Source organism: Triplophysa rosa, linkage group LG24 (assembly GCF_024868665.1).
Source record: "Triplophysa rosa linkage group LG24, Trosa_1v2, whole genome shotgun sequence".
In the NCBI taxonomy this organism is placed as follows: Eukaryota; Metazoa; Chordata; class Actinopteri; order Cypriniformes; family Nemacheilidae; genus Triplophysa; species Triplophysa rosa.
The window spans coordinates 5,831,792-5,851,807 of NC_079913.1; the positions used below are offsets into that span (position 1 = coordinate 5,831,792).

At 40.4% G+C, this 20,016-nt stretch overlaps 1 protein-coding gene across 2 annotated transcripts in view; it reads right to left on the bottom strand.

Annotated features, from left to right (window-relative positions):
- Nucleotides 1-16,881, bottom strand: part of hmga2 (high mobility group AT-hook 2) — a 32,896-nt gene extending 16,015 nt beyond the window's left edge. The window contains exons 1-4 of one of the 2 annotated variants that reach the window (XM_057324893.1): nt 16,138-16,881; nt 14,929-14,998; nt 13,935-14,021; nt 8,725-8,747 (exon numbers count right to left, since the gene is read on the bottom strand). In XM_057324893.1, the coding sequence (XP_057180876.1) occupies nt 8,740-8,747; nt 13,935-14,021; nt 14,929-14,998; nt 16,138-16,254 (282 nt within the window). In that variant the 5' untranslated portion in view covers nt 16,255-16,881 and the 3' untranslated portion in view covers nt 8,725-8,739. Of the gene's footprint in view, nt 1-8,696; nt 8,748-13,934; nt 14,022-14,928; nt 14,999-16,137 lie in introns of those variants that run through there. The other variant, XM_057324892.1, reaches the window with a different exon arrangement.
- Between the last annotated feature and the right edge of the window lie 3,135 nt (nt 16,882-20,016).

A 20,016-nucleotide genomic window follows, 5' to 3' on the forward strand; every position in this document is an offset into this window, starting at 1 on the left:
TGTTTTGATATTATTTATTTTCCCCATTGCTCTTTTCTTCCATTTATTTGTTGTGGTCACTAGCTCAGAGCAAAATGATTAAAAAGCTTCCAGAGGCTGGAACGAGAAGGGGGGCTAGCGAGAGAAGCGGGGAAAGGGGTCACAGGGGTGACTGGTGGAAATCCGTTGAGGTGGTCCCAGCAAACTCCTAGAGCCACGAACCGAGTACACTCCCCTATTGGCAGGAATTCAGGTTCACGGGCCTCAGTTACAGAGATGGGAATGGGGGGGGGGGGCTCTGAGAATGTGGAGAATGAGCTAGAGATGTCCAATCTTTCTCTCACATTGTATCTAGCTTGCACAGCCATCCAAGTGTGAGACAGGAGTGGCTCCAAGCCACAGCGTAAACTACGCTTCTGCAACTCTTGACCAAGCTTTGAAAAACTGCCCACTAAACTTTTGCAGCACATCACCATCGAACTATGTTATAAGAGAGTCTTGCCAGATGAAATCAAATCTGTGAAATGTGTTTTGAACATGATGTGCAAACAAGACTTTTGTTGTTGTTTGTTATAACCCACAAGACCTTTCAATTATTTAGATTGGCAAATGGCAACATTGAGAGGGTGTGAGACACACCTACATGTCTGTGTATTTTAAATGAAAATTGTACTTTTGTAATGTGAGGTATTTCTAAATTAAATAAAATAGCTGATTAGAAAATTGATAGACAAAAAAGTAGTATTAAAAATGAATGTGTTAATTTTCGACATGTCAGCCAAACCAGAAAGTTGTTTAGGCAGAGCCAGTTTACGATGAAAGATTATGAAAACAAATACGTATTGCAAATAAATTAGTGCTGTCAATCGATTAAAAAAATTAATCGGATTAATCACACATTTTTTCTGTGATTAATCACAATTAATCGCACATAACTATTATATTTTAAAATATACTTTTACATTTTAATAATTTCACATTTAATCTTCAAATTGATGTAGAAACAACATATTTCTTTAACAGCATCATTTTATGAAAGCTAGCATTTTGATATTAGTACTGTAACTGATGTCTCTATTAAATTGATTATTTTAACATGAATTATAGCCATTCAACAGTATAATTGAGAGCTCATGTAGGAAACATACAGGAATTGAAGGACACTTTACAGTCTTTATTAATGCTAAATTATCAATTAAATGCAGAAGAATTCTCATTAAAGCTACAAAATCACATTGATTTCTTCTTTTATTTTGTTCCTTGATTAACATTAGTGACAGGAGTCACAGCAGCACGTTTAAGAACGTGGCCCCTTTTAAGAGCTGTCTCAGTTCGCAGATCTGACTGTCACCGCACTCCCATTTTCACAACTCTTTGCATTCATTTAAGATTTTATTTTACACGTTGAAGTCTGTGCTTAAGAAAATGCTAGACAAAACGGGCTTTCTGACATAATCTTGTATGGTTTTATCCATTCAAGCACGAAAGAGAACTTAACACGGATGCGCTGTCTGACAGAGATTCACCGACGCAGCCCTTAGCAGGTGACTGTTTAAGCTTAAGTTATAGTCATGCGTAGGACCTACGCCGTAGACAACGCCGTCATGAACATTTATGGTTCTGCGTTGAGAGTATGCGTTGTACTGCAATTACACCGCCGAAACGCTAGTTGGCTCTTTGTGTTTTCCCGGGTTGCTCTTCTTCGCCGATGTTTTGTGTGTATGCTAGTGTTTGCAAGCGATGGAAGCTGATCGCATCTTAACGGAGTTGGAGCTGATCGAAGTAGAAAAACAGTTACTTTTAATTAAATCACTTAAACAAAAAGCTAGAAACCAGAGATGTCGATGCTCGCCATGTTGTTCTTTTGTGGACTCTGAACTTGCCGGAAGAAGACGCCAGAGAAGAAGACGCCAGAAATGCGTAGAAGGAAGTACGATGCTGCCAAACCGACCAATCACAGCGCTTGCGGTCCATGTAGGGTCAGCGTAGGGTCCGTGTTGAGTTGACGCGTTGTTACATTTTTGGAGAGGTGCGCGTCAGGCTACGGCGTAGGGTACGCACAGGGTACGCGGCTCTGCGTAGGCTACGCCGTAGGTTACGGCGTAGGTCCTACGCAGAACCATAAATTACGCTTTACACCAGACTGGACCTCGCGTTGCGTTTTGCCGCGTCCCACAGTTTAGAAGCTGTCTATCTCCATTGAACGCGTCAAAGCAACTGTTTCAAATCGCGCTTAAGTGGTTTAAAAGCCTGTACACGAATAAGAGCGTGATTACATAATGTAACGCTGGACAAAGGATGTCAAAACAAACGGATGCTGCGTTAATTGCGATAAATATTTTCTCACGCGTTAATTTGAAAAAATTAATCACATGCGTTAACGCGTTAACGTTGACAGCCCTAAAATAAATATATACTTTTAATAACATACACTGTCAACAATGAGCATTTCAGTCCTATTTAGTTTGCAATAATACACATGGTTGAAATGCTTAAAAAAATGAAAAAGTTGGACACTGTCAAAAGCTGTGTTTCTTAGTATTTTTGTGAAAAAACTATTTAATCAGGAAAATGAATTACTTAAGATAATGACCTTTGTTTTCTGAAAAAAAAGTATAATCAAATGTAAGTAATTAATAAAATAATTAATATAAAATGTAAATAAATAATAAAATAATTTAAATAAATTTAAATGAAATGTAAAATAATTTAATTATAATTTAATAATTTAAATAATCTAAGGCCCGGTTTCACAGACCATGCAGTCTTAAAACTAGTCCCAGACTAAAATGAATGTGTGTGTCATGGCTCTGCTTCCTTAGTCATGTTTTTCTTGGTCCTGTAGCAGAGCCATGACAAAGTCTTTGGTTATGTGTGGAGAGAAACATATTATTGTCCGTTTGACAATAATATACGTTCTCTCCAGTGTCTTGTCATTGGCCCCATCCCTCTTGTTTCCTTGTTATCTTTCCCTGAGTGTTTAATGTCTCACACCTGCCCCATGTCGTTATCCCTCGTTTGTGTTCCCTATAAATACCCTCTTGTTTCTTTGTCTTGTGCTCGTGCATTGTATGTGTTTGGTGCCTGTACTGTTTGCATTATGTGAGTGTACTGCGTGGGTTATGTGAGTGTACTGCGTGGGTTATGTGAGTGTACTGCGTGGGTTATGTGAGTGTACTGCGTGGTGTTTGTGTTCATGCTCGTGTTGTCATCCGTGGTCCTGTTTTGTGCCTTGTATTATTTAAGATGTCTGGTCTTGTCCTTTAGTTTAGTTTATTGTTCTTGTTTTCATTTTGTCCCCCTCGTGGGAAGTCTTTTGTTTTATACATATATATTTCTTAGTTCTGTTTTTTCCCCCATTGTGGGTGTTTTTGTTCTGTTTTCTGTTTTGTTTAAAATAAATATCTGTTAACCCCTTCACTGCCTGCCTGCGCTTGGGTTCTTCTGCATTTCATGACAGTGTGACATGTCTTAACTCAATATAACTTGCCCAGAAATATCTTAAAATATATCAGTGCCATTGTTTTGTCTGAAGATGCACACCAGTAATGTCTTCTTCTAAGGCATTTTTATAAAAGCGACATAAATATCTTAATTCAACTAAGGCATAGTCCTGGTTTAAGATAAGCCATGTCTGTGAAACCGGGCCTAAATCAAGTAAGTTTATGCTTAAAACAAGCAAGCAAGCAAAACTTGGAAGCTTTTTGAATTTAGTTTTACCTCTTTAAATTCTTAATTCAAGTTTATTTTTCTTACACCACTGGAAGATATTTTTCCTTAATGTATGTATAAACATTCAATTTTTAAGATTTAATATCTTGAGTCCCTTTTCTTGTTAAATAAATGCATCTTGATTTCAGATTTTTTAGATACTGTATTTGTACTGCAAAACAAGATAAAAATACTAAGAAGTTTATTTTTTACAGTACACGCTGCATCTCACTCAGGACAAAACTTCAGCTGACTGCCTACTCTCCTGTCTAGAAAGCCTGGGGGGCCAAGTTTAGGATTTTGCCCTTGAGGTTGGCAAAGACTATAAAAAGGTTTTGATGTTTGACACCAAATTCCCATCACAATACCCCCCTCCTCCCTCCTCACACATGCACGCATTAAAAAAGGAAAGGAGCAGAAAAAAGAGAGAAAAATCTTTTCACACTTTGGCAGCGGCTGAGGGTTTTCCGAGCCTCCCCACCAGATCGAGACTGTTGGATGACTCCCAATCACGGCCCTCATTCCCCCTCCGAATGCCGCCTGCCTCTTCCCTGCCAGACTCTCTCTCCCGTTTCCCTCAGCTCTGATTCTGCTCCTTACCACCTGACAACACTGTCTGTCCTCTAGCCAAAAGCAGCACATCCTTGTGTGAGATGAGAGAACGAACTCCCCTCTTCTGCTCATTCTTGCATCTTCACTTATTCATTTCTTCATTTCCTCGAGGTGACAGGGATGATCCAGAGACGCTGTCCTGAAGTTTGCGCCTCCATCATAATGCTCTCAAAAATGTCGGTTTTGGTTCAAGTGAACTGCTCAAGACCAACTGGTCAAGTAAAAATCTACTTCTCAGTTTCAGATTAGTGTTGTCCGTAAATTATCACCGTGTAGATGATGTTACCTTGCTTTGAGCCTGACATTTTCATTGTGAAGTGTTTGTTCAACTTTAGTTCAAGCATTAAAAAGGGTCGTGGGATGGTTTTTGATCCAGTAAACGCTGGAGAAACCAAGAGGTGGAGGGAACCATCAGGGAAAAAGAAAGCAAGTATGAATCAAGATGTTGTCATCAACCTCATATCACAGGAATTCTTGGCAAAAGAAACTCTTGCCCAGATCTTTTCAGTGCATGTGACATCCCTTACGGGTCGAAACCATGGGAAGTAAACCTATCAGCATTCCCATTTTCCCCCGTGGCAACAAACAGAAAAGTGAGTGAACGCTTGACTGTTGGGGACAGATGAGGAGGTGTACAGAGAGCACAAAAAGCAAAACTTCTCCCTTCGATTTGGTCTCGCTCGCTCAGAGAATCAAACACGCAAACTCGGTGGACACTCGCCAGTTGGCACTATAAAAGGGGAACTGCAGTGCACAACTGAATAATGTTAGCTGATCGAGGACAGAGATAGCCCGTTCTGACATTCCCCCCACTCCAAAACACAGTGTGGCTTGTCCGCTTGGCACGGAATACTCCGTCCATCTCCGCACCTGTGCAGGAGGAGCACCCGGAAAAGGAAGAGGGGCTCAATAAATCAGTCTTTTGGCTGCCGCAGCAAAACTAGCAGATAACGTTACACCCGGCGTGGAGGATCCACAGAATTCTCTCCCTAGCAGGACTTCCTGTTGGCCTGATTTATAAATAACAAAAGGACCAGCAGAAACGAGTATTGAAATGTTAGAATGCAATTCTACACCCAATGAATGGAGGTATTTATACTTCAAGATCTCCTTTCGAAAGCAAAATGAACCTGGCCGTCATGATTTTGGACCATAACCTAAAACAAAAGGTCATTGAGTCAATGCCAATACCCCTTTTGTTTCAAATGCGATTTGTGGCCGAGCAACTGGTGTGCTGAACACAACACACCAACACACAACAATGAAGTCCTTTTGTATACATATTTCTGATAGAGAAATCAACAGCTCAAGGTCTTTATTACGTCTTATCACTTTTGGGAGGACAGTTTTCTTGTAGCAAACTAGAATCTTCACATATGAGCTTTGCCACCTGTGAAATGTTTTTACGAAAACAAGTCAGACTGTTGGATTTCCCATCTTAGACCACAAAGCCCAATGCATTCATCACAACAGGTCTTTGCCTACAGATATAATCACAAAGTTGACATCCACAGATGGATAAATCAACATAAAGGGTTTTTCAGATTTTCAGGTGAGCTCTTTAATTTGTCAAGACTTGCACTCGTGCATTCATAGGCTCTGATTAAACGGATACACTTAAACAATCCACCTTCCATTATTAACCATTTAGAGCAATGGTGATGCTGGCTGGGGGGGCAAAGGAAAACATTCCAACAGCCCCTTCTAGCCAAAAAGGATATGCTATAATTAGTTCCAGGAGGACGAGCGGTGGCTGAATGAAGAACACTGACTTGTTTATTCAGAAGAGGTATTGCAAAGCTCTTGTCGACAAAGTTATATGTGGAGACCGCCATGCGACCAATGTGAACGTCTTGACTATGCCAATCCATGTGTGACATGCTAAACAGATCATAACCCACACACAATGACCCATACAAGAGTACGGAGGGGTGCAGACGAACACGTTTCCGATTGCTCATTCATAAAATCTACCTTCATTGGCTGAAACCAATAAAATCTTGCAATACATCAGACTTGTTTTTATTCGTAGACATGCTGGTGATTCAAATCAAAGCACATCTCTCTGCTTTCCATCTCTGACTCATACTCATTCATACACTTGGCAACAACTTCATCTCAGACTCATTCAAAGGATGTCGTGCTACTATGCCCACTCCACATTCAGGATATTTGTAGTATGACTACAGTCTGATGAATTCGCTTGAACCACAAACTTGGGACACAATCAATGAGTGTCTTCAGGCGACAGAAAAATATCTTGACTTTTTTCAACTCTGGTCCTATAAGGTCACTGTCCTGCACAGTTTATCTCCAACATTGGTCAAACAGTCCCGCGGGTGATTTAATCAATCCAGAACACCTTGGTCCTTTCTATTTGCATTTCACCAAATTGATTTTACAATAATCATCTAACACTGTATGGGTTCACACCAAACGCGAATTAAGCTTTTTGCGTGAGTAAATTACAGTCAATGCAAAGACGCGTACACACACGAACTCGCGGCAGGCAGTGCGAATGATGCGAATCAGGCGGCGCGATAGCCTCAAACGCGTCTTCCGCGAAGGTTGATATATCGAACTATTCCCACGAGTAATAAAGAGCGTGGAACGCGATTGTTCGCATTTGGTGTGAACCCGGCATAAGACATGTTGATTCTGCTACGAAACATAACTGGGAACTGAGCTATAAAAGAACAAACGATTTTTCAACAATACAGCCCTGACTGAAGTCTAGTTAACCATTGACACATAATGTCGTACTTTTCAAATGAAAATCTCCTGCATTTCAAAATAAAAGCCTGCTACTTTATGCATTCAACAATGAAGACCAATAATTACTTTTATAGCTATATTTCTTTAAGCACTCAACTCTTATTTTCATTTTCTGTTTACCAGGTCTACGTAGCTACAACGCATATTACCCCATTATCTATTTGTTTAAGACTAAAGGACATCAATGTGTGGGTGGATGAAGGGAGTGTGTGTGTATTTGTGTGTGGGAGCAATGTACAGCGTGGGAGTGTGTAACTGCATCACGCAGGCATCATGAAAGCACTGCCGAATGCACCTTGGGCATCAGTACAAAAAGAAATAGGCCAATAAATGTAAACTTTTATCAACACAGTCCAAAGAGCTCCACCGCAGCTGAAACCTGCGTCCTGACTCACAATCTCTCACATACCGCGGTGCTTTATCATTTAAACGGATACTGCTGGGTCACATCCTATCCTTGTATGTGGTGCATCTACCTCGGCCTCTTCATATTTCACTTCTGCAATGCATTTCAATGCAAATGATTGATTTTAAATAGAATAAAAACATGTTCTGCACAACCTCACCCTAAGAAAAAAGCAAAAGCAAAAGTAATTTATTATACAAGAGCCAACAATATTTGCAATAGAGCAAAAATTGGTGCTCATGCATACGCCGCAGGTTTTTATTCCGGCTCGCAACATTTCCCAATTTTTTCTGTTGTCTTCAATAGCTACAATTTTATGGCAAGGCGAGTGAAAGCTGAACACCCTAATGTTAGCTAAGGGTCTCAGCTGAGATATGAAGGTAAAGGGTGTTTTGGAACGGCTTGGCTCACATGTGACTCAAATCACATTCCTGGATGATAGAGTCAGATGGGTCACGTTTTCCTCCAATACAAATGCACTTATTTCTGAACAAATCATTTCGGCTTGTGCTTCCAAGCCACCCCCCACAACACCAGAATGAATTAAATTACATTGGAGGATGCAAAAAAATCATATAAAAAACAACAAGCATTCTTAAAACATCAAGGTAATTCAATCACAAATCTTTCAAGCTAATGTGTGTTCAGGGGCCTAGGAATGCTTCGCTTTTCCTCTCTGCCTGGGAAAAATCCATAAGGACACAAGAGTCGGCATGCCACAAAGAGATTATTCCTTCCATATCTGCCTTCAGTTATGCTTGTGGGATTTTTGACTGCCTGTGGCTTCACTTCCCTGGCTATCAATCAAATGTGCCACTTGCAGGCTGATAAACGCGGAAAACGGCAGGTTATCGGAGGACGCATTGAATTAAACCAGAACGCAAACATTTGCACAATCTCCTCCTTCATTTGCAGAATGGCAAGTGCGATTAAGTAAAAACCAGATCAAGTGAAAAGTGGTAATTGTGTGGATACTGAATTTCCAGTGGTTTCATTTTTCAGTCATTACTGAATATTGAAGTATTTTATGAAGCATTATTTTGTAGAGATCGCACTCATAAACCGCATTTTAACTCTTTGCAGAAATAAATTACTCTGCACAGTCATTACTTATTAAGATTATATTCGATTGACAAGCAGTTTTAGACAAAATACCTGTATTACAAGTATAAAATATTATTATAATTAATATAATTCATGTAATCAAACTCACCCATTTCCTGGGTCTTCCTCTTGGTCTTTTCTCCCCTGTGGTCTCAGCTTTCTGCAAATGCCAAATATCAGAAATGAGCATCAATTCTTTTAAGCAAACATTTCAGTCACACAATTACTTAGTACATATTTGTTTGTTTTCATATATGGGCACAGAAGAGGTGGGTGAAATGCTGGTGCTACATGTCCTTTAATGCTCAAAGAAAATAGTGTCGGGTCTGTAACGTATATATTCGGCTCTCCAACGATAAACTGTCTACATCGCTCGAGTTTCTGGTCTGTGTAGCGTAATATTTCACTTGGGGAATTATATGCCATTCAAGTGTAAATAAGAGCACCTTTATCAGCAAAAGCACCCAGATAAGAGCACTGGAAGACATTTAGGGCTTTATATCACAGCAGATCCAGAATGTGCTTCAAATTTGTACCTGGGATGTGATCTTTTTCTGAAAATTGCAACCAAAAGAAATACATGTATGTACAACAAATGATGATGATAGTGATCTGTAATGCCAAGCTCCATGAAGAACAATAAGACATACTTTCAGTTTGATTGTACAAAAAAACAGCTCAAACGTTCATGAAAAATAAAATAGGATAAAAATGACACGGGTGAATTAAATAATATTACGTTTTAACTTTTTAAATGTACTGGGCAGACACTTTCATCCGAATCGGCTTCCAGCGTTTAAGCTGCCGCAAAATGACTAAATGAGCTTCGTGAATACAGGTATTCCTAAATAGAGCTCTAGCACTAAATAAAACTTCTTGTCAATGTCTTGTCTAACTACACAACACAAGAAAACCATCAAACCCAAAACAGAAGTGTATAGGGTTCCCTCTATTTGATTGAGAATTCCACACAGACTTTTTGTGTTGTTTGGGCAACGACTGGCCCTCCCACCACCTCTGAAATTGCAACAGAAATAATTTGACGGGTGGAAGCGGGATGTACACAGAGAAAGATAGTTGCAAGAATGCTTGTAACCAAACAGTTCTTGGACCCCATTGACTACCATAGTAGGATTTTTTTTAAATAAATGTATTTGTTCTCTTGAACACAAAAGAAGATATGTTGAAGAATGTAGGAAAACAAACCATTCTGGGGCACTTTTGATTCACTTTTCCATTGTAATTTTTCCTATTATGGTAGTCAATGGTGGCCAAGAACTGTTTGGTTACAAGCATTCTTCCAAATATCTTTCTCTGTTCATCGGAACAAAGAAATGTACACAGATTTGAAACAACTCGAGGGTGAGTAAATGATGACAGTGAACTGTCCCTGTAAGGAACAATTAGGTAAAATAAGAGTTATTTATTAATAGTAATGGTGCAATAGATAGATGTGCAACTCTCAAAATATTCTCCTTTAAGACAAAAAAGATCATGTGATTTTATTATTCATGCGCCAGAGGGAATAAACTCTATTCTTGTATTCTGAATGTAGATATCGTTGTTGTGGGTGATGTGTTCGGCCCTCTTCGGTTCGGTCTGTTTGCCCTAACTAAGTATGCAGACATTGTCAAGGCTCACATTACCACCTCTCCAACAAGCACAGTTTGTTTTGAATACCCCAAGGACGCTTCACCATTCTGCGCAAGCAAGATAAAAAAGAGAGAGATGCAGTTCTTGCCACAGCCAGCCACTGTGAGAACACAGCGGCATCTCTGGATCCAGAAACCAAATGTTATTAGAAGCCTGTTCAGAGTGGATTTTAAATGCTTAAAAAAATGTAGCTTTGAATATTATGGTGCATGACTACCATTGTCTTAAAAAAATATGCTTGCCATTAGAATTGTGCATTATCTGAAACGTCTGTTCCTGGGTCTGTTTTTAAGACAACTTTCACTTTTATCACTTTGTACACGTTGCATATGTGACATAAAATATATATTTTACTAGTTTTATAGTTTTACTTTGTTGACAATACTTTTTACTTCCGTGCAAAGTGACATGACTTAAAAAGTCATAGAACAAAATGGCGAAAACATGTTAGCCCGTTTTGGTTGGTTTAAAGGGATGGTTGACCCAAAAAATGTATATTCTGTGATCATTTACTCATGCTCAGATTGTTCCAAACCTTTACCAAGTTTCTTTGTTCTGCTAAACACAACCGAAGATATTTGGAATAATGTCAGTAACCAACTCCTATAGTATTTATTTTCCTACTATAGCTGTAAATGGGGGATGAGATCCGTTTGGTTACTGACATTCTTCCAAATATCTTTCTTTGTGTTTAGCAGGAAAAAAAAGAAATGTATACAGGTTTAGAACAACTTGAGGGTCAGTAAATGATGACAGAATATTCATTTTTGTGTGAATTATCCCTTGAAATCTGGATTTGAACCCGGGTCCCTATTTGCTAAGCATAGACTATCCCATCTTCCTACTCAGTAGTAAAAAGTGCTTTTCGGATCACGTCTTATTTCACCTGGTGCACCAAGAGCTCTAACATTACAGAAAGACCCTAGTTCTTTGTCTTGAAATTAGATTATTGGGCTAACGTTGCAGTGAACTGACATGCATGTTCTCAAAGACACAATGTCTTTAACCTTAATCTCTCTGTCTCTCCTTGTCTTTATTCCTTGCATCCTTGTCTGCCAATCAGTGTCTCTGTGCCCTCAGTCATCAGTTGGGGATGCTGCATTTTTAATCAGCAGGTTTAATGGTCTGCAAGCTGACACCCTGATCAATTAATCATGATTGTGTTTGCATGTCTCATCCAGCCAAGTCCACGACATGCACGCTCCTGGATGCTCTCTGTCCTCATTGACACAGAGACATACCGGTATGTGTGTGAGCTCAGCAACGAGACCATCGATCATTAAAGGAGGAGTGGTCTCGCCCATGCCAAATTGACTTTTGCGAATGAAGGGTTTAAAATTAGCCCCTGGGTGCCCAGTATCGAGTTCCAACAATGACTTGTGAATGGAAAATATTTCAGCGAGTCATTATGACTGAATGATCGGAGTAGGGCGGAAACTGGTTAGGTTATACGTGTTGACAGACACAACAGTGTTAGTTGTAAGTGAGGTATACCCTGGCCTGTTTAGCTTATTTTAGCCTGGATTGTTCATTTGATACCGTTTCTGTGGGTTGCGTTGTGCAACTGAAGACTGACAATAGCGGAATCTATAATGCATTCAATGACGTTATTAAAACCGGCTTGACTGACTGCTACATTTTCCAAAATGCGATCTATTAACAAAATCATGGCACGAGTAATTTTATATGCAGACGCGGAATAACGTTAGAGACCACTCCAAAATTGTTTTCAGTTTTTCTGAACGTACTATTTTTAGGTACATTTTTAAGGAAAAACATTTTTTTGGGTTGCATTTATTTGCACAAAATTGAAGCGCAACAATTTTTCAAAAAGAAAATATGATGCATTAAGCCTGATTTTTTCACTAATGCGTGTTTGCATTCTCTCAGTCTTTTACATTGCTGTTGGGTGACTATGAGAGAGAGAGAGAGAGAGAGAGAGAGAGAGAGAGCTGTAAATTCAACCAAAATCCCAATATAAATGTCAAAAATCATTTTTTAAATCTTGCGAATTAGGTACTTTACAATTTAAATGTAGTTAATGTATTATTTTTGTCTAAAAATAAGACTTTTCATTACAAAAGAATGTATTTTTTCTGGTGTCCAAGGAAACACAAGATTGGAGAAATGCACACTTTTGATTAAGGTACTAAGGTAAAACACGATACAATAAGGTAATCTCACTGCTATCTTAAAAAAAAGATAGAAGAAAGATAGAAGATCAAGAAATCTCTTAGAAATCCTAACTTGCAGAGCATGTTAATGAAATAATAAAAAAGTTTTTAGCCGGTGCTGTTTGTAATAGCAAGTGCAGCATTAGTCTGTCGGGCGTTCTGTAAAGCGGACTTCGAAACTCGATCATAAAGTGGTAGAAGACTGAATCCGGGTGGAAGAGCAAACCCCGTGAAAGTGTCTCTGGTGTGGTGCCTTGGCGTTTTGACTGCTTTCATCTTAGAAGATTTATCAATCCGACGCATATCATAACAATGCCAAACGAGATGAGACAGGACAATGCTGGCATAAGAGTGCTCAGGCTTTTCAAAGCAGGCCCGTGACTGTTTACAGCGGTACATTAACGCGAAAGAGAGCGGGCCGAGCCGTCAGCCGGTTATTAACACGGACTAAATCCGCAAATACACAGCACGGCTCAACCCCGATAGCTCAGAGAAGAGAATTACATAGTAATGCTTTTAAACCCAAACGCACTGACAGTTGGCGGGGATCGGGAGGGGGGACTTCCCACAAACATATGCCAGACTAGACCACACGCACAAGCGAGGAAGAAATGTTAATAACTTCATCAAGAAACGCTCTCTAGAACAGCCCCTCTTTAAAAGGCATTCCCAATACACAAACAGAATTCTGCAATTAGAAATGTTGACAGTCACATTTAGCGAAACTCCCGTGCGCAATGTAAATCGTCTATGTTGCTCTGATTTGCTTTTCTGTTTGCACGGGCATTAGGAAGGAATGGGAACAGAGTTCATTTGGCAATATGTAACAGAACGTGCTCTATATTCCCTGTGTAGAGTATACAGATGCACGAATGTGTGTGTGTGGCTACATGTTTGTGGTTCTCTCACATGCACGTGGTAATTTGCCTAAGGGGAGACCGAGACAGAGGGAGAAAGAGTATTTATGTATTTGAGCGTGAGTATGTAAGCGTATCGAACCCAGCGCTACTTTAAGGTGTGTGTCACCACCCAACCCAAATACTGGAGTTTAGTTTTTACTTCTGTGATGAAACGACGTTTACAGAGATTGGCGAGAGAGGCATTCCCTGTACATACAGTATATACACACACTCGCCCCCGGATGTTGACAAATTTCACATGCGTCTCAATGTTCCTGACACATTCCTGATAAATGATTCATGACAAGTGGAACCAGTTTCCACATTTATTCTGCTCAAGTTAATATTCATGCTACTGTGAAGTGGTGCTAAAAAACAGCGCATACAATAAAAAAGACACAGAGAGATGGATGGACAGATACAAAGATACGTTTTAAAAGGGACTCATTTATGGAACCCAGCCCACCTGAAATTCAGTGAGATGGCGATATTAATATCATGAATATAAAAGTAGAAGTGTGTTTTCTATGCATGAGTTTTTTAGTCATGTTCCAGTAGTGAGGTGACACGTAATGTGTGTCTCTGAACTCGTGTGCGAGTATGTTTGTGACTGGCTCTCACCTTCTGCGCTGCTTTGGAGGGGCCCTTGTTTTTGCTTCCTTTGGGGCGACCCCTCGGCCGTTTGGGGACAGGCTCTCCTGTGGGCTCCTGAGGAGGAAGGGAGGTGAACGCAGGCCATGAGCACAGGAAACAAAACCAGGCCCCTCTTAACAAACTTATTTAGGGGCCCCAAAAAACACTTCCACACTACTTATAAATGTACGTATGCTGGATTACACAGTATAACAAAACATCAAATACTGATATGAAATATTTTTATTTTTAAAAACGTTTGCACAAAACACTCTTTTAAACGAAACCATACTAAAAACGCCTTTATTGTTTGTTTTGTTTAAGGCCAGTGACACCTGCAGTTACCTTACTAGAGCACCTGTGTGAACTGAAAACCTGACTTGAAAACATCTACAAAAAAATAACCTTGAGGCCATTCAAAGTACTCCCATGGCTAAGAAAAGTAAAGCTGTTTGCGAACGCCACTTGGTTTAGTATTTTCAATGAAATTTCTACATTTTAAAGTGTTCAATTGGACCCACTGTACAACCTTCATTCATTAACCCCCCCAACTCACTCACAAAAGGACGGGGTCCCTTTCAACTGTGCACATTTACTGGTGGTCTCCCATTCACTCTGTGTTTCATGAGTCAAGACCAAAGGAACGAACAAAGGTTGTGCCTATGTGTGTGCGCATGGGGCTGTTAACAAAAAGGAACACGAATGTTTAATGCAACATTCTTTCACAGACAACCATCACAACAATTGAAGCAGAACATCTGTAATATACGTACAAATACACCGTGCAAAGAAAATGTATGCGTTTTATATAGCCCAAAACTATATTTAAATATTAAGGCTGGCTGTAAATTGTTTTATTATTTATATTAGCCAGTGTACAGTCTCCACTCTAATGAAAAAGCACCCTGCCTCTTCTAACACCTAATTACAACAGCTGCTCTTTTTACTACACGCCTATATATAGTATTGTGGCAGGAAATACCGGGGTAATAATCACGTGATGTTGATGTCCTTAGTACAACGAAAATCCAACCTTCACCGAAACACCATCTCTAAGAGAAATGTACAAAAAAAGACATCTCAAAAACATCATATTTATTTTTTTAATCAGAACTTCATTCCGATTAATACCAAACGCATAAATGTTTTACGCGCAACTTTGTGACATTCTCACAAGGCAAACTATTCAATATGAGAACCAGTTATCGGGTGACTTTATTTTTAACCCCACTCGCCACCTCTCTTCCTAATGGACACTTGCAATTAGAGGTATTGTCGTGACTCATTCGTGAATTACTTGAGATACTGAATCACATCCTCTACGCATAAACACTCGAAAGTAAGTATTTTGAAGGATGTGGCCGTGACTAAACAGCAAGATGTTCCGTGACATACTTTAATTGCATACGTGTTGTTAAAGTAACCATTTTTAAATTGGAAGAAGTAACTTAGCCTATAATTATCGACATATCAACAGGTACATTTAAAACAGCAACCCTACATAGCTCATACAGCATTTCGCAATCTATTTTACCGCTTTTACGCACAACATGACGTAATATATATATATATATATATATATATATTATTATATAAATATATATAAATATATCGTGATGCGTGTGGTGTGTGTGTGTAGCCGTGTGTGTGTGTGTGTGCGTGTGTGTGTGTGTGTGTGTGTGTGTGTTAATGGTATTTAAATAAAATATTTGACAGAGTTAGAATATATAAATACAAGTGACTATACAAACAAGTAGCACGCGATTATGTTGTGAACACTGCGCGTGTTTTGTGATCGAAGTTGTGAATGCAAACAGCCGAAAATTACTGGTGGGCTATGCATCATTTAGCGTACCCACATTAAGACCTTTTTCTGTTTGTTGACAATTCAGAAACAAACGGCAAATTTCATTTGCACTGCTTGGAAAATTTCTGAAGCAAATTTACCAAACATACCGATGAAAACGGCTTGCAACCACATTTTTGCAACAGGTTCTACAGCGAAGGATCCTATAGCGCGCGCTATACATTGAGTCCGTGTTCTCCCCTTCGTGACTTAATTCAGTACACAAAGACAACACTTCTGTCACAAGATGCACCTAATAAACACAACTGCTTCCATTCACGAAAACAAAACTGTAGAAAACGGCATTTGTTTGAAAGACATGCGTTAATAGAGCCACGCACTGACCTGTTGCGGTTTCCTGGGTCTGCCCGGTCCTCTCTTCGGTGGCTCGGCCGGTGCGGGCTCGGGCTGCTCCTGCGATCCTGAAGGTTCGCCGGCGGTTTCCTCACCGCGCTCACTCATCGTGCGTGTGCGAGTGGGTACCAAACTGAGTCTCGCGCACCTTCCGTTACTGTAGCACGAGCTTTCCGTCAGCCACCGGACGTCCCGCTGCTGGAATCGGAACGGGCAGCGCGCGCTAATGACAAACAACGCGGTGAAGCCGGCGCGCACGTGAAACGGGACGCAAAAGGTAAAAATTAAACGCGCGCCTTTACGCTATTGTAAGAAGCACGTGCTGCCTCCTGGTTGAGAATTTGGCACGCGCACACACATACACACACACACAAGGAGAAAAAAATCCCCGTGGAATTGAGTGGGGGTGGCTTTGGTAATAAGATAAGCAAAGTGATCGATTGGGATTTCAGTCACCGTCTGTGCAAACGGGACATTTGCAGACCGTGACAGTGAACTGTCAAATCCAAGCTACTGGAGCGGCGATCCCTAAATTTGCGGGAAAAGACTTTCTACGGATTGATTCTGTCAAAAACGTTGGCATTTTAAAAGCATCCCTGCTGCCCACACGGAAATAAGTCCACTGACTTGGGATGTGAATGAGGTACATAAAAAAAGAGGCGAAAATCACTTTTCCCGTGGGTGGATAACACGAGGAGGGAGGCGGCACGAGAGGCGCAAAAAAAGAGAGAAAAAGAATTGGACAACAGCCAGGGAAAACGAGAAATACTGCGACGCTAAGAGGAGAGACCAAACTGAGACAAACTCACGTGTCCAGCACCATCCATGTAACCGGGCGCACTCCAGAAAGTTTAAAGAGACAGCACATTTGATAGACTATTTGTTTGCGTATTTTATTGATTTAAACTATTTATTTACACAAATGTAATCAATCCACTAACTTTAGTGTGTGTACTATGTGCGCACGTGCTCACAATCATTTAAAAATAATTGTTTTCTATTAAAGGAAATCGTTCCCTAAGAGGAAGTAAGAAATGTTATTTATTCAAATCTATTGATGCATTGCAATACCGTCTATATTTTTCAAGCCCACATTTTGTCGTTCAAACCTCGGGAGCACTGCTTGGTACCCACTATGAGCATGCACTACGCGTATTTTTGCACACTTATCAAAAGCGTGCGTCGCAACAGAAAGTGAAGCATGTTGTTGTTTTTTGTCCCCCAATGCCGAGAGCACAAGCAGACCGACCTCCAACAGCCGCGTGTCTTTGAAGTCTTCCGCCCATCGACGTGGAGTGCGATCAATTACACTTAGAACAACAGTGTCAAAGAATAAACTGCTTTACTTGGAGGCCCTTTCCCACGATCTGACAGACAAACGGGGGGAATGGCAAAGTCCTCCCTTACCCTCTCCAACTGAATACAATTGTGTCAGAGGTGGGCTTTATAACCGAGAGTTTAAGGATCTTCAAGTACAAGCACTGCGGAAAAGACCAATAATGAATTAATGCAGTAATAATTACGTGCATTATTATAAAAATGTAATGCTTGTGCGTATGGACACAATGGCCAGCTCGCTTTTACGTAACGCACTTTTCTTGGTATTTACTATGCTTAGTGAAAAACCCTTGATAAATAAGAATAATATAATGCGTAAACAGATGGATTGTTATTTTTTCAAATTACGCACATTTTTATTTTACGCTTCACTTCATTCTCTCCATCATTATAACTACAGAAATCGAAAGAAGCGCCTCTCTTGTGAAAGAGGGCGCTTAATTTGTCGTTGGTATTCAGCTCATTCATAAAAAACAGCTCTTAGACCCCCAAAGAAGGTGGAGAAGAGGAATTTCAGACCACTCCCCCGCAGACAGAGCGGCGTCAGGACCGCCAGCGAATGAAACGAATACGATCAATAGCCCCAGCCGCAAATTACTGCCCAAAGTATTACCAAGATCGATTACGGCCAACTTGGAACTTTTGTCAGAACACGGAGACATATGACTTGAATGTATACATATTGTGCAAAATGCACGTCACTCTTCCCTTTGCGAAATTCCCCTTTCCAAGGATCAATGGTAAAAAATCTTGGCATTGCCAAAGCGTTCATGAGCATCCCACTATAAAGGCTAATGTTCCTTTCTAAAATCAAACAAGATAAAACCTATAAAATCAAGAAAAAAATGAATACTGAATATTTTGCATCAGATAATGTTGTCTGTGTGTATTGTATTGTTCTATTTTGAATTTGAACACATGAACGCATGTCTACAGAAACTTAAAGGAAACAAAACGCTTATAGGGTGTAAAAAAACAGGAGCTTGTGCATTTCAAAAGACGTTCTTTGGGTCGGACACAGATTTCCTTTTTTTCTCTTTCGGTCAGAAGTGGGTAGTGCTCTGGACAAATTGTGGGAGAACTCGTCCACGGCGGCACACTTAAAAGATTCGAGACCAACCACAGTCCCTTTGCCACCTGATGTCAATTTTAACCGTTTCACCCCCAGACAGCCTTAAAGCGGCCCCCACATATGCGATACATTTATGAAAAGTCGACAGCCGGGGGGTCTATGGCCGCACATCAGACACAAACAGTAAAAGCATTTTCCTCTTCACTTAAGTCGTGAATCCTTATAAGATGTGCAAAGTAAAAAATGCTCATGTGCCAGGTTGTAAAAATGTGTAAAGACGTCTCTAGAATGAAATAATTTAGCATTTCTGAAAAACTGTGTAATTCTGCTCAATCTATTAAAAATTTGTTCAATGAGGCTGACTATCCCACATGCTTACATTACTAGCCACACACTGTTTGTTCACGTAGGAATGGACTATCTAGGGTCAGTCCCCCAGTCAAAGGGTTAAAGGTCACATGGGGTCGTAAAGACAAATTATCAGCTCAAGCTGCCTCTGTCTTCTGAAGTGACACGCACGTCTGGCCAGCTCCCAGGCCACCTCGGAGAGACAACGGAGCAATGTGTGTAAGCTCACATAAGCTCCCACCTCGCTAAATTCGAGTCCCCTGTGAACAGCAGGTTCCGCTGGTCTATTCATAGCTTCCAGTCTCGCTCGTATTCCTAATGTGGAAGCACGGTGAGGTCAGATGGACCCCGTTAATGAATCCGACCTTTCAGACCTTTCCTAAACACCTGAGCTTGGTTTAGATGGGTGTCAAAATCAAAAGATCATTGTAAGATCCAATTATATATCAATTTAGCCAACAGGTAAATTCTGCCCTAGCGAACTCCTACTGTTCCCAGGACCTTGAAAGCCCGACCCGGGGCAGCTCTATTATCATGACAAGCTGTATTCTGTTTGTGCACAAATATGGAATACAATAGACCACCCTGGGAACTCTAAGGGTCCGCCAGCAGGTGAAGGAGCCGGGACCAGCCTCCAAGGTGATCTGCTATCAGTCCAATATGTTCTATCAATTCACTAGCAGTTCATCTCTTCAATATTGTCAATATTAACCAAGGTGGTACACAAACAAAGCTAGCAAACAATCTTATCAGTTGAACTATCCCGCAAGCCAGAAACAGAGCTCACACTCAGAGCAAACAAGATTGTACTTAACTGATATTCCTATATTGCACTTATCCAAAAATCTACCAAATGAGGCTTGTCCGGTAAGCAAGGAAAATGACCCGTGATCAAACATTAACCTAAAAGGACATGTGTTTTCCTACTGCCATTGTTCTTGCCATATATAAGCTAATTGAGGTTATTTATGTAAGGGATCATGTACAGGCAGCCGGTTGTTATCGCAGAAATAAGCCCCGACAGTGTGATCAGGACCCGATGCGAAGCGCAGGGTCTTGTATCACACTGAAGGGGCTTATTTTGCGATAACAACCTGCTGTTTGTGCATTAT